Below are 14234 nucleotides of genomic sequence, written 5' to 3' on the forward strand. Positions count from 1 at the left end.
TCAGACAGGAGTCTCTGCAATCATCCCCTCCCACATGACAACTCCTGATTCATTCATGCTCCACCACATTGTAGAAGGGCACAGAGAAAAGACAGCCCACAGCAAGCTCTCTCCAAACTGACTCTCCACTTCTAAAATACTTGAATAGTCTCTCCTCCTCAACACACTGTTCTGGGGGTACTTGATTCCTGAGATGGACATAGCCATGTCTGCAACTTCCAGGTGCACATTAACAAGCACACCTTCCTGAAGGAGGTTGTGATCCAGCTGATAATCTCTCTTTGTGTCTAAGACTGTAAGAGCCACAAACCTATGGTATGAATCACCACACTGCCTCAAAGCTGCAGGATACAAGGGAGGTCTGCTCCTTCCTTCCTACATTACCCAGGACACCTGATCTTCCATTTCAGCTTATGAAACCTGCCCTCAACACAGGGTTTGTGCACTTGGCCAAGAGTCTTCTAAGAGACGTTGTTTTCACCAGCACAAGTTACCAGAGAAGCCATTTACATTAACAATCTCAGCCTGCCAGCAAGGACAACATTTCACAGTGGCCAGTGCCATGACATGGTCACTTCAGAGGAGAAGTGATCTCCTACCTGTTTGGACTTCAGGGGGAGTTTCTTCTTCATCCGCTCTTTGCCTCTCTCTGCCTCTCTCTCAGAGCTCCCAGCATCATTGTTATGGCCATTTTCACTCGGCTCAGCAGACACACAGTTTTCAGATTCTCTGGGTTTCTTTCCTGGATGCCTCTCCCATTTCTCCTTCCTCTCCTGAGGCTTTAGCGACATGTCCTTCTGTAAAGGAGGAAAAAACCAGGATCGTAAGTTCTTCAAGTTCTTTAAGGCTACTTTTAAGCATTAAGCCTTACAAATATTGAATAAAAACACAAACAAGACAGTGTGTTCCTTCCAGAGATGACTTAGGATGAATAATTAGGCACGCACAATGCAAACAGTAATTTTAGATTAGATTAGGATGAATACTCTCCAGGCTATGTGTTTGATTCATTTCGGAGATGCTGGAACTGGTTATGAAAATGAGTTCACTCCAGATTAATTCAGAAACCACACGTCAACAGCACATGACCAAGTCAGGATCCTGAAGGGAAGCCTTTAACTGTTCAACTGAAACAGAGGTGGGTTTTATTTTGTTTTGTTTCTGATCTCAGAACCAAACACATCAGACCCCCCTTGGGGCTGACGGTGTCTGATTTGCAGCAGCATTCATATGGAGAAAGGCACTTCTAAAGCCTCACCACATTCCCTGAGCCAGAGAGATCAATGGCATCCAAACACACAACAGAGGTTGAACACTTCTAAGTGTTAAGTGTCTGCCCTGAATCAGGGCTGTAACACACAATCCAAGCACAGTTTAAAAGCGGGTATGTCGTGTCATAATGATTAACATCAGAAAGTGAGATCAGAGGAGGGAATTACTGCTGCTATCCCTGGCATCTCTGAGGACTGAAAGCTGAACTCCCAGTGACAATGTACCAAACTCTCTCCCCACACACACTGCATGGAAAAGGACTTAAAGAAATAATATATCAAATCACTATGACATTAGTTCACTACAGCTAGATAAATTTTTCCCCAATGTCTTTTATTAACTGCTCAAGGATAAAAACTGAACTCTTACGGGAATGTTTTGCAGAATCTCTATTCCAATTAATTTTTTATGTGAGGTAAATACATCAGATTAGGATATACCTTAAAAGCACTGCTTACTATGCCAAAATTTGTCAACTTCACCCACAGATATTTCTCTAAATGCCTTGCTTCCAACTCAAGCAATTACATCAGGGCTATTTGTATCCTGTGTGAAGGGAGCTCACAGTGCAACTGCTCACATCAATGCACGCACCTTCAGTACTGCAAAAGAGCTCATGAAAATCATTAGCTCTCTAGTCTTTCAAAACTGAAGCCCAACAAAAAAGAAAATTAGGAACTGGGATGAAATGCCCTGCTGATTGCTCCAGATTACTTCCTCCCCCTCTCCTTTAATTAGTGAATTGACTGCCTCAGTGTGCAACATGCTGATTCCACTCCAAATCACTCACTTGTTCAAAGTTACCCTTCCCTGGGAAGGGAGATGATGTGCTGACACTTTGGGGTCACAGAGACATTGAAATCAGAACCACAGCAATAAAATATTTCGAGCTATGTCCAATTCCAACCCAGGCTCTGACATAATTAGCCAGCATCCAACCTCTGTACACCTTGCACAGGGGTCCTGTGGGGCTGGAGCCTCCTCTTAAAGCACACACAGAGACAGCAAGTTGCAAAACCACCGAGGATACAACCCCTCCACCAAAATTAAAATAACTAGCACTGTCTTGGAAGCCCTAGAACACACCAGAACACAGCTCAGCTTGCCAAGTCCATAACTGGGGAAAGAGCAAGGAAAATGACTGTCTGGCATTATTCTCCATGAATGGTAAAATGTGGAACATAAAATAGTGTTTAGCTGCTCAGTTTGGTTTTTAGCTTAAAGGTAACACTTTAAAGCAGCAGTTCAAGATGCCACTTAAAGGTCACACTGTCCTGTTTGCTGGGAAGCTGCTGAGACAAAAATCAAAATGCTAATCTTTAGCAACTGATCAAAACCTAGTGACGTGGAAATGATATCTGTTAACTGATACCCAGCAAAATACTAGAAACAGAAGTCACCACAACCATGCACTTCTTCACAATTCAGATGCAGGTAAGACGTGACAGCAGGCACATGGAAGATGCTGCATGAGGTGACATGGGCCCTGCTGAGGGAGAAAGGAGGCTGGGGCAGGGAAATGCCACCACCTGAGAGCACCAGCAAATCATGTGCTCCTGGTTCAGGGTGCAATATTCACTTTGAAGGATGCCTTCAAAGCCAGTAATTGACCGTTTTGGTTTAAACTCATGGTGATCAGGCCCCTGTTAATAGTTTAGGGGAAGTCTTCCCTCAGTACCCACAGCACGTTCACTGCAGTTTTAGATGATTCACTTCACCACAGAACCAGTCTGGAAATCTGTGTTTTTCTCCTGACCGAATCCTACAAAAAACTCCCTACTTGGAAATTTAGCCTTTTATCCCTGTTCCGTTTGGAGATTTAAGGTTTTTCTCATCACCGAGCTACCAGCAAAATTAATTCAGGGAATACAGTTATACCTGGATCAAAGCCAAGGAAATAATTCATTCACTTGTAGTGCCACTTGGGTGCAGGAATCTCGAGCACTTCTCAGACAGCCGTGGATGAAGCCCCAGGCCCAGGCAGGGGAGGAGGGCAGGGGAGGCCTCAGCTCCACCACACACCTGGGGCAGCCCCGGGGGAAAAAAAGCCAAGTTTCTCAACCCATGACAAGAAAACTACTACTGCTACTCCACAGTCCTGCTCCTCCCCAGTCCAGCAGAGGATGCAGCTCACGGGGCTTTATTCTGGGAAGGCAGGACACTGAACTCAGCACCTCCCTGCTGACAGAGGGGGACAGTGGGGCTGTTCTTTGTGCTGCTCAATGCAGACCTCTGCAGCCTCAGGCAGAGAGCAGGAGGGGGCTAATGGGGTTTCTGTTCTTGCCTCCTTTGTCTACTTTCTATTTACCCTACTAAAAGAGCCTTCCCAGCGATTGCTCTTTTGCTAAAGTTTATGACCTCCAAGTTGGGGACCGCACTTAGCAAAGGAGCTTGCTATTTTTGGATGTGCATCTCTGCTCGTGCTGGAAATCCAGAACATCACAAGAGTGAATGTTTATTGATGCACCTTGACTGACTTCAATCCCAAAATCCCAGCTGGCAGGAGAGACTGGCCTCCTGACAAACTGCCCCACTGGAGCCTTCCCCCCAGGCAAGCCCAGACCAGCAGATATTTTCACCTTTGCACATCACACAAAGCTCAGGGATTCACAGAGTGATAATATCTCAAGTCAGGCACCACAGTCGAAAGGTCTCCACATCCACCCTTGAGAGTTCTGTCCAACCCAGACCTGACTACCTTTGCTGTCACAGGGCCAGTAAATCCCTTCTCCAGGGAAGGATGGTGGATCCAGGCCCTTTCTCTCTTCTCTGTTCCAGAAAGGAGATTGCTAAATCTTTTCCCGGAATATAGAAAATTATTTTGTTCCTTACTACTCACTGCTTCCAGGGCTGTCTCCTACCTGTCCTCACTTAGGAATTTCTCTCACACCTTCCAGAGCAGGCTGCAGCCTCTCCATCTGCAGCCCCTTGTCTGTCTGGGCTGCAGACGGAGAGCAGATGGTTCTAATTGGCTGCATGGTTACAGATAAGGAAGAATTAGGCCTTTCTTCAGAGCCTCCTTCCTGGCAGTTACTCCATGAAACACACAGATTCTATCTCCTCATTTGTTTATTTGGATGTACAGACACCAAAGAACACTTCAGCTGAAAATGGGATCGAGGGGCCTCCTCCGGCTCCACCTGAAATACCTCCCATAGGAGTGGCCGTGAAGATCCACTGGCAAAAGACCTTGGCACAGGCTGGCAGGGTCTGCAACACATTTTGGGGTCCATAATAAAAACCTGTGTGATTTTTTTTTCCACCACTATTCAGCCTGAGCTAGTTAAAGTTATGCAACTGCACCTCTGCTCGTGGTGGAGCTGGCGGCGTCCTTAATCACTCGGAACACTCCTTCCGGAAAAGCCATTTTTCTTCTGTCACCAAGGCACAGCTGCGATCTCCAAAGGCACTCAAGGTGCACAGCGCTCAGTTTATAAATAAAGCTGGGAATAACAGGGGTGCACTGCCCTCAGTTCTGGAATGAGACTCTTCTTACCCCCAAAATGCCACAGCCAGAACCTTCTGCACAATGGACTCCACATTTTGATCAGGAAATAATGATCAGCCCTGGAGGACCCTGGCACGAGCTCAGATCCACAGCCATCCTCTGGCTGGAGTTATCACTGCTTGTTTGCTCAGCCCAGCTCAAACTCTGCCTTAATCCTCTGAATTTACACAGCTCTGAGATCTCAGGAAGCATAGAGGGGAAGGCTCTGGTTGTAAATACCTGCCAGACACAGGGAACACTTAAAGAACCTGAAGGAAATGTCCAAACTCCACATGGTCAGATGAAAACCCTCAAGTGTGCTGCTGGGATGCAGAGGGCGAAAATAACACCTACAGTTAATAAAATAACTACTCTCAGCCCTCAAGCATCAGTTCAAAACGCAGCCCTGGTGCGAAATCAAGTCCATTACAATCCCCTGTCCCCAGGGCCCATCGGACACTGCAAGGCTCAGCCAAGGACTGGTTACACTCTGCTCCTGCCAGACTGCCTCTGCCGACTTCAGGAGATTATATGGGCTGATTTCTCAGAAGGGAAACAGCCTCCAGCTTCTCTCTCCACAGCTCATCACTGCAGCACTCATTCCTTAAGCTGGGGAACATGAAATATTGCCCTGAACATCAAACAGGAGGATCCACACAAAGGAAATAAAAGCCACGGCTGTCTCTGAAAATGCCCCTGCTCGTCCCTGCTTCTGCCTCCAACTTCTCTCAAAAAATTGCAATGGAAAAGCCCCCGAGGATCTGAGCACCATCTATCCTTATATCAACTTTATCATGCCATTAGCAGCAGGGTTGTCAAATGTGTTTGTTGTTCGGGGAGAGATCCTGGCTCAGAGAGCAATTGAAACAGATTTATTTTTAATTAGGTTACTTTTAAAATATTTCTATTGACCTGATACTCAGTTTGTAAAACAGCAACACAGAAACAATCGCTGACAATGTTCTCATACTTTCTAAGTAGACAAAGCACATTACAAATACAGACAAGACCACTACTACAGCAAATCTGCCATCCATTTAAGTTGCATAAAGGTGACACATGAGGCAGTAATTCAAATGGAAGGATAATATTGGAGATATACATGAGAAAAGTACATGAAAGACTAACTTTAAAGCAGGGATTTGAAGATGGGTCCGTAGAGAGAGAAACCACTGCAAGAACAGGAGCCAGCACAAGAAAAGATGAATAGCCAACAGGCAAATAAATTAGGTGAATAATAAGGAAAAAAAAAAAAGGGATGAAAATGGAATGGGATAAAAGACAACTCCACTGAAGGGTATCAGGTAAGACTATACCCAGGTGACTGAATTTGAACTCAACAGCCCCCAGGCCTCTCAGCCAAAGCCACCAAAGCCCTTTCAAAAGGCAAAAACAAGAGTCTAGATTTGAAGTGACTTTCTTGCTTTGACCCTACATTCAAGCAACACAATCGATATCAATTAAAATGATTGCAAATGAAATCCTTGTTTGTTTAACCTTGGACTGCAATTCTCCTTTCGCAGCTGACATATTCCAGATGAATCTGGGTCTTGCTTTTTAAAATGCATCACATTTGCTCTGACCCCGTCACATGTTGAGCTCGAGAATAAGATGGCTTTTTGACAAGACAGCTTTGGAAATGTTAAGACATTTGAAGCTGACACTGGTTTACAGGTTTATGATACATGATTTAACTTAAAAATACAAGTGGATGAACCAAGAAACTCACTGTAATTGAAACAGTCAAATTTATTACCAGAGGCTGCATTCCTGTCACCTAGGAATAGCTGAAGAGCAAGCTGCTGTACTCTGCTAAATGCCCACTTGTTATGTCCCAAGAATTAAGACCTTTGCTGCCAGGACCTTGAAGGCACCACACCAAGTAGAGATCCCTTGGACAAATGTTACCTCAACACAACATAGCCAAACACTACAAAAGAGAAGGTCAGTTCACTCTACTTTTAAATGCATTTCAATCCACACTGAATTTACAAGGCTTTGATTGCTCTTTTTCCCTGCACGAGACCTGAATAAATAATGATACAGTGCTGAGCAGTAATTATTTCAAAAAGCTGTGGAGAAAGGGGCTGGTGCTGTTCCCTTCCTTCTCAATTACTTGAGGGAGAAAAATAGTCCTCTCCCTCCATGGTAGTACCAAGTACCTGGAAAGAGCATTTAACAGTCATTCAGGGCACAATGAAAGTAAGAATGTACACAGCAAACACCTTCACTTTAGTGAGGGGTCAAGGAAATCTGCACCAGTGTGAGCATAGGGTTGACCATGTTTTTGGCATAAACCATTCTCCACCATCACCCATTGAGGAGGTGGATACGCAAAACCTCCTGTTGTGAGCTCCCCAGGAAGGCAGCCGTGGCTTTCTCCCTCTCCCCCAGTTTCCTCTTCAGAGCTGCACTGCAGAGAACTGCACCCGTCTTCCCTGCTACCTACTCAGAGACACTGCACAGCTATTAAAACTCCCACAGGTGCTTGCTGTCCATCAGAAAGGAAATGATCCCACTTTAAGCCATCAGTATTTCCTCCAGTGATGGCAGTAAATGCCCGACGAGCGCTCACAGAATTACTGTCAGCGGAAAGTGTGTCAGAGAGCAAGGGAGCTGAAATGATTGAAGGGAAGCTGGGGCACCATTTCAGGTGGAGGAAATGAGGTGTATTGCAGGCCCAGCCTGTCCAGCATGTGCAGGCTGCAGGAGTGCTCCAAGGTGCTGCTGTCCCTGCACTGCCAGCCCATCCTGCCCAGCCCTCGCTGCAGATAAAGGCACATTTCGGCTGAAGCCGCTTTCAGCCAGGACTGGGAGCTCAGCATGCTCAGTTTGTGGTGTGTGAAGGAGCTGGGAAGAGCTTGTGCCTGTCTGACAGCACCTACTTGAGCTGATTTGAGTGGCAGTGCTGCACTTGCCGGGTGTGAATGCTGAGCACAGAGCTTGGCCCTCCTGCAAATTCCCAACCTCCCAAGGGAACGATTAGGAAAGGCAGCAGCACCACACACTGCCCAGCATCTCACAAGTGACAGACTGTGCCTAAACATCTCCATCTTAAAGAATGTGACCCGGGGCCTTCAATCTCAACTAACTTCCAAAAGTATCCAGCAAGTAAGCGGCAAGGTCAGGCACACGCTCCAGGTCCAGTGCTTTGGGAAGACATTCCTCAAGTGTGCCAATATTCAGGGACACTGCTTAGCCCACGCTGCTGATAGCCAGCAATCACAAGCTTCTTTACAGAGCAGCCTTTAAACACTGAATCTGAACTAATTTTTCCTCTCCCCAGATTATTCAAACAGGCACTCCCATTGAAATCAAACATTTCCCATCGAGTGGCAAAATTAGGACCTGAAGAAGCAGCTCCTACCCTGAAGCCAGATGTGGCTGTTCCATCACACATTTCCAACCTTGCCAGGAAGGTAACACAACCCCCAGTCTCCAGCTGCACCAGCTGGCCCCAAGCTGCCAAAGGAAAAGGCACCAGGGTCCTGCCAGCACAAACTGATACATCAGCTGGATGCTTTCACCATTACCAATTTTCAGCTAAACTAGTTAGAAACAACAGGAAGACAATGCTGAGTAAAAATGTCCCCAGCCTATTCGTCACTATAGACAGGAATGCTTAGAAATACTCCCTCTCTCTTTAAAATTACTAACAAAAGGAGAAGACACAACTGTTTCCACCTCTGCTGGGAGGGGGATGTCACGCTTCCATGAGCTGGACTCTGGAAACAGAGTTGAGCCAAGCTGAGGCTGGGCAGATGGACTGGACACATGGCTCATTTACTATAGGCAAGGGCCTAAATTGCTCTCCTCCATCTATACATCTGCATTTAAAATTTTGATCTTCATAGTGCAAAGTACACAACAGTCACAGTATGATTGTACCGACTACCCTGTGAATAGCTTCATCTTGAGACTGAAGAGACACAGCTACAGCCTTAGGTAACTTGGTCATGAATTAAAGAACCTCAGCCTGATTTCTTAAGTAGTTCAAAGCCTCCACCAGCTAAATACGAAGTTTTACTGTATTTTTTAGGATTCAACCACACGTGTTGTCTCCATTCACTTCATGGCACGTACTTTTAAAACGCAGCCATGAAAAATGTACAGCTCTTCAGGCAGTGGCACCCACAGCATGAAAGTTCCAGACGAATCTCCCACGTGGTGACAGCCTCAAACACGTTCACTCTACAAGTAGCTGTGGGTGTTGAGACTCTGCTTCCAGCCTACACTCTTTATTACCACCCTCCAAGGAAGGGTTCCCAACACTGCTGCAGAACAGAGGGATGACTGTTCTCCAGCACCAGCAGAGCAGGCTGCAAGCTCCGCTTCGCCTGCAGTTTGACACAGCTTGCACAAAGCCAACTATGCTGAGTCGAAGGGGACAAATGCTCACAAATTCACTCCTGCCAACTCTACTGCAGGGGTGAGAGTCTCCAGAAGAAAAAAAACCAGCCATATTCTGATCCCTGGTGCTGCGTTGTAAATTAATTTATGTTTTAAACACTATGACACTAGAGGCATTTTTTACCAACTCTGCAGTTGCCCTCAGTGGTAGGCAACAATTTTCAGCTCAGCTGTCATGAAGTCTAGAATGTGTATTCAATAATTAGTCCTCTGGTAGTTTCTTTTGGCCGGGAAACAAATGACAAGAAATATAAATGGTTCGACAAACAAGAAATATGTAAAAGGCAGCCTCCTCCAGAACCAGCTGCCCACAGCACATTACTTCAACCTGAGGGGAAAGCTCTGAGCGAGAGGACTGCTGGCAGGAGAGAAACGCCTTTTTAAATACCTCAATGCCACATGCACTGATGAAGAGCCCAGGACAGTGCATCTGTGCCACCCTCACCGCCCCTGCTCCTCCTCAGAGGAGGGATGTCCTGTGCCATGGAGGTGCCAGCCTCACCAGCAGTGATGAGCTCTCACACCGAGGGGCTGAGCACACCACGGGCTCAGCAGCAGCTCATCTATAACTGCTGTGCTAGAACAAACAACGAGCAACCAAATGTCTCACTGTATCCTTGGGGCTTCCCAGAATAGTTCCAAATAGTCAGATATCCGTGTCAGGAGCAAAACATTCATTTATATCCTAGGCAATTGCTGAGAAATGGGAAACATGCACGACAGTAGCAGGCAATGTTAATGTATTCTATGTTACAAAACATTTTCAGTCAGAGAGCTCAAAGGTCATTAATAGATTTTCATATGTTTACAGACAGCAGCAATTTCAAGCTCTATAATTTTAAAACTGCATGTCAGTCTCTCAACTTCCAGCTGTTATTTCAACATTAGATAATGAACACAATGCAAAGGTTACACAATCACTTGAACCAGCTTAGGCAGTAGATCCAGTCACACAAATCATTATTAAATTCTAATTACACATATATTATTTTATAACTCTTATTAGAACAGCAGGGCAAATCCTCTTTTATAAAGAGATCAACTGTTTAGAAAAAGAGGCCAGAAAGGTTATTCTTTTAATGTTACAGAGTTGGTCTCTCTCCATCACCTAAAGCACTGCTGATTTATGAGTCTGAAACAACACTGCACCTTGTTAACACCTCACCAGCCACCAGCCCCTGTTTTGCTTAAATCCTTTATAGATCCTTAACACAGATACTGATGCCTACTTAAAATAATTATCTTCAATCAGAGGGACAAAACAGCATTTAGTGGTTACCCAGTGTCCTGCCTGAATATGCTCCTGCTTTTTCTTTATACAAGTATTTTGAAACTGAGAGGACACCCTACAAAACTAGGAGATTTCTCCTGAGGAGAGTGCTGTTATCTAAGCTAAAGCTTTGCAAGACATCAGGCTTCCTTACCGTAGATTTTTATTTTAATTTTGTACCAGAAGAAATAATTGTAATCATCTGATCTGACTCTTTTATCATGCAGCAAAATGAGCAAAATCGCCCAACTGTGAAGTGGTCTTACTGCAATTTTGGATGTGCACTAGAAAACTATCCTCTTACCACCTAATCAGCAAATTATGTTTTGCTCTTGTCTGGCTTTACTTTTTCTCCCTCTCTGTTCCCAGGCAGGGCAAAGTGTTACTGGCTCTGGTTTATTCCGCCCAAATCCAGCTGTCAGTCACACAGCGTGTAACCTCAATGGGAATTGAGGAATCTCATCCCAAGGATTTAGCTTTGAAGCAGGACAGACCAGCACTGTCCCTTTGTGCGGGTGAGGGCTCCTGCAGTGACAGCAATGCTGCCCTGGCAAAGTGATGTCTCTCTAATCCCCGGCGCATCCTTAGCCAGCCATGAATTTCACACTGGGAAATTCCATGCTTTGACATTAAATAATTCCAGCTGGGATTTTTCAAAGGATAAGAGATAGGCGCCCAATCCCATCACATTCCAACAGGAAGCCCTTAAGGTTTGGTTTATTTTCTTTTTAAAAAGGAAACTTATATTTCCTTCTTCTTTCCATCCCAGTTTCCTCTGGGAGATGGAACTGAAAGCCAGAAACAGAGGGCAAGTGCAGTGCTGAAGGGAAGAGAGGCTGCTGAGAGTGGCAAACACCACCAATTCCTGGGGACATCAGTGTGCGGCGTGTGACACGAGAAGGAGCAGACAAATCAGCACATCCATTCCTGTTCCTGAGAGACAGGAGGCTCTGCACTTTGCCTGGTTAGTCTCACTCGCCACGAGGGAAGAAGTAACCAAGCAAACACCCACCAGGGCAGCAGACAATTAAAGCTCGAGAGTGAACAAACCCAGCAAGCTCCCAGCAAGGGGAGAACATGTGCAGAATCAGAATGATGTGATCCCCTCACCCCAGCATGCCAAATAAGGCCTGGGGCAGGCAGGGCTGCCAGGACAACGACCCACTGCAGGGACAGACCTCAGCAGAGCAGGTGCTGCCACTCACTCTGGGCTGTCCCACCAAACCCAGTGACTACAAGTTTTCATTGGCTTTGCCACTCTCTTTCCACTACATTTGGAGGATCTAGGTCTTCCCCCATCCAAGTGGTGATAAATTGGGCCTAAATTACCCATGCTAAATTATGAGTTTCTCTTAATGCTGCGTTTTCAGATACAGAAACCTCTATCTGCACTTCCCAGACCTGAAGCTGAAGGCTGGCTTGCTTGTAGGACATTTTTCTTCCTATCTGGAATAAGGCTTTACTAGTCAGAGACTAGAGAAAGGAGCATTCATGCAAAGTCTTCCACTTGCTGCCAGCCCTCAATGTTGAAATGCAACAGGGAATTAAAACATGATACAGAGCAGCAACTTTCATCACTGTTGACCCCCTCAAATTAGTTAAGAGCCCTTGTACATCTCCTGATTCATTCTCTGAGAGTTTAACTTTGCCTCCTGACTACTGTTCACAGCACCTTGTCAACGGTAAACCTCACAGATTGAGAAATACAGATGCAGCACACAGAATTTCTTTGTTCAGATGGGCAAAACCCGTTGGCAAGAACCAAAAAATCCAGTCAACGTGAGAAGGGTTAAGACAGAACAGATGCAACCAGAGACTCTGGGGAACAGCCTGCATGGAAGCAGGGTTTCTTGTGATTACTTCTGTCTTGTAGTTCCTAATAAGCCACATCACAGCTGACATCTCCACCAGCTATCTGCTGCCTCATGTAGATAACCAGAAACAGAAAAGCTGACACGGCAATTATACTGTACACACACACACAGACACACCACCTAACAACTCTCACTGCTACAGCAGCACGAGCAGCAAAGCACAAGCACATCCTGAACTCTCATCCAGGCTCAGACACCAATCCTCAATGCAACCACACGTGAGATGCCTGCTCTAAAAACTGTTTTAAAAAGCGTCCATAAAATCAGGTAAAAGTGGTAGCACAGCTCAAATGTGCAACGACACAAAGAACTTTCAAGATGAGAAAGAGCTATAAAAGTATTTTGCAACTACTGTTCATTAACAAAGCTCTCATCTCCAGCCCAGTTGTAACCCAGAGGACTCCTGGTGCCCACCTATTCCCATGGCACACCTCAGGATGCCAGGCACGAGTAAGGAGACGCCAGGCAGCAGAGCAGGGAGATGCTCAGACAGGGCAGGGGGATCCTGAGGTGCAGTAGGCCCGGGAAAGGCCAAGGGCAAAGGGAATCAGCATCCTCTGAGCCACCTCTGCCTCGGGAGGCTGTTGCTAAGAGACGAAGCCCCGTGGATGTCTGGAAATCCTGCGGCTCTGCCCCATCCCCAAACAGGGCACCCAGCGGTCCCAGCGTCCCTCCTGCAGCCTGGGATAATCTTGCTTTTGTGTGTAAAGCAGCTCCTGTCAAGGAATTCGGAGAGCCCTGTGCTAGTGAAAACTGCTGATAAAAAGATAATACCAAGAATACTCCATTTCAAAAAGCTGACAGAAGGGCAGAAGGGGAAATTTTACACATCGGACCAGAAGTGCTCGCTAAAGCAGAACGGGGTTTAAAAACCCAGGGCTTTTGAGGTATTTGTTTCCAGTGAAGGATCTAGATTTCCCAAGTTCCCCACTGTGACTGAGCAAAATTGTAAGCATTAGTTCTCAGGTTTCAGCAGAATCTGTAAAAGCAGGTGACTGAGAAACCAGCATCCTTTTTGCAATGCTACCAGAGGCAAATGTATTCTGAAACCTCACAGAAACAGAGTGACTGCAAAGGCTTTAAAAACCAGAAAGACCAGCTTCAACATGCACCCATCCCACAGAAGGCAGCAACTGGAAGAGTGCAGGGCCATGTTAATTAACATGTACTTAACGGCACTTAATTCCCCCTCTCTCTCCACCTTATTGATACAGATGAGGTTTGTGGCTTTCACATCCCATTAGCAAAAGTCTTCCTCTAGGAAAAAAAACCCCAATAAAGCCTGCCGAGGAGGTGAGGGAAAGTTCTTTAGCCATTTATAAATAATATCACCATTTGACTTTTATCAAGCTTTTCTCATTAGCAATTCTTAAAGCACAACACGAAGGGAATCAGAATTTTGACCTCTGTTTTGCAGAATGAGACATTAACAAATGCAAAGCTACTTGTCTCAAATCAAGCATCGGCCCTCTGGTAAATCTAGGATGAGATCTCTGTCTCCCAGCTCCTAATCATGCTGTGCTCCAGGAGAACCAACAGTCAAACACCACTGAAATCTCCTTCTGGCACTGGAGAGGGTTTCATGTTGGTGGTAGAGAGCAGATTTTTCTAACAGACACAATATATGCAAAAGCAGGTATTAGCTATGGAGTGGGCAACAGGTGGGATCTGTACAGCTTCACCCTCATACCCCTTTGAGTGTCTGAGATGAAATCAGCTTGAAGACAGCAAGGACAACACGATCAATATATTAAGTCAAGCTGTTTGTTACCAGAAGAGCAGAACTGGCAGCACTTCTTGGCTTTTGAAATATGACACATAACCTGGCCTTTCTAATGCTCTCCTTTGGATGGCACCCAAATCCAGCACCATCTGGCCAGCATGGGCATGTGTGTACAAAGAGGACAGAAGAGACTCCTGG

General features: G+C 45.7%; 1 protein-coding gene across 13 annotated transcripts in view; it reads right to left on the reverse strand.

Moving 5' to 3' along the window:
• The window catches only part of FBRSL1 (fibrosin like 1), a 510214-nt gene that overhangs the window by 371745 nt on the left and 124235 nt on the right, over nucleotides 1-14234 (reverse strand). For all 13 annotated transcript variants that reach the window (XM_017815486.1, XM_017815477.1, XM_017815483.1 and 10 more), the window contains exon 2: nucleotides 600-797. In XM_017815486.1, coding sequence (XP_017670975.1) covers nucleotides 600-797 — 198 coding nt within the window. The remainder of the gene's footprint in view (nucleotides 1-599; nucleotides 798-14234) is intronic.

The sequence above is a fragment of the Lepidothrix coronata genome, unplaced genomic scaffold (genome assembly GCF_001604755.1).
Source record: "Lepidothrix coronata isolate B3197 unplaced genomic scaffold, Lepidothrix_coronata-1.0 Scaffold51, whole genome shotgun sequence".
NCBI lineage: Eukaryota > Metazoa > Chordata > Aves > Passeriformes > Pipridae > Lepidothrix > Lepidothrix coronata.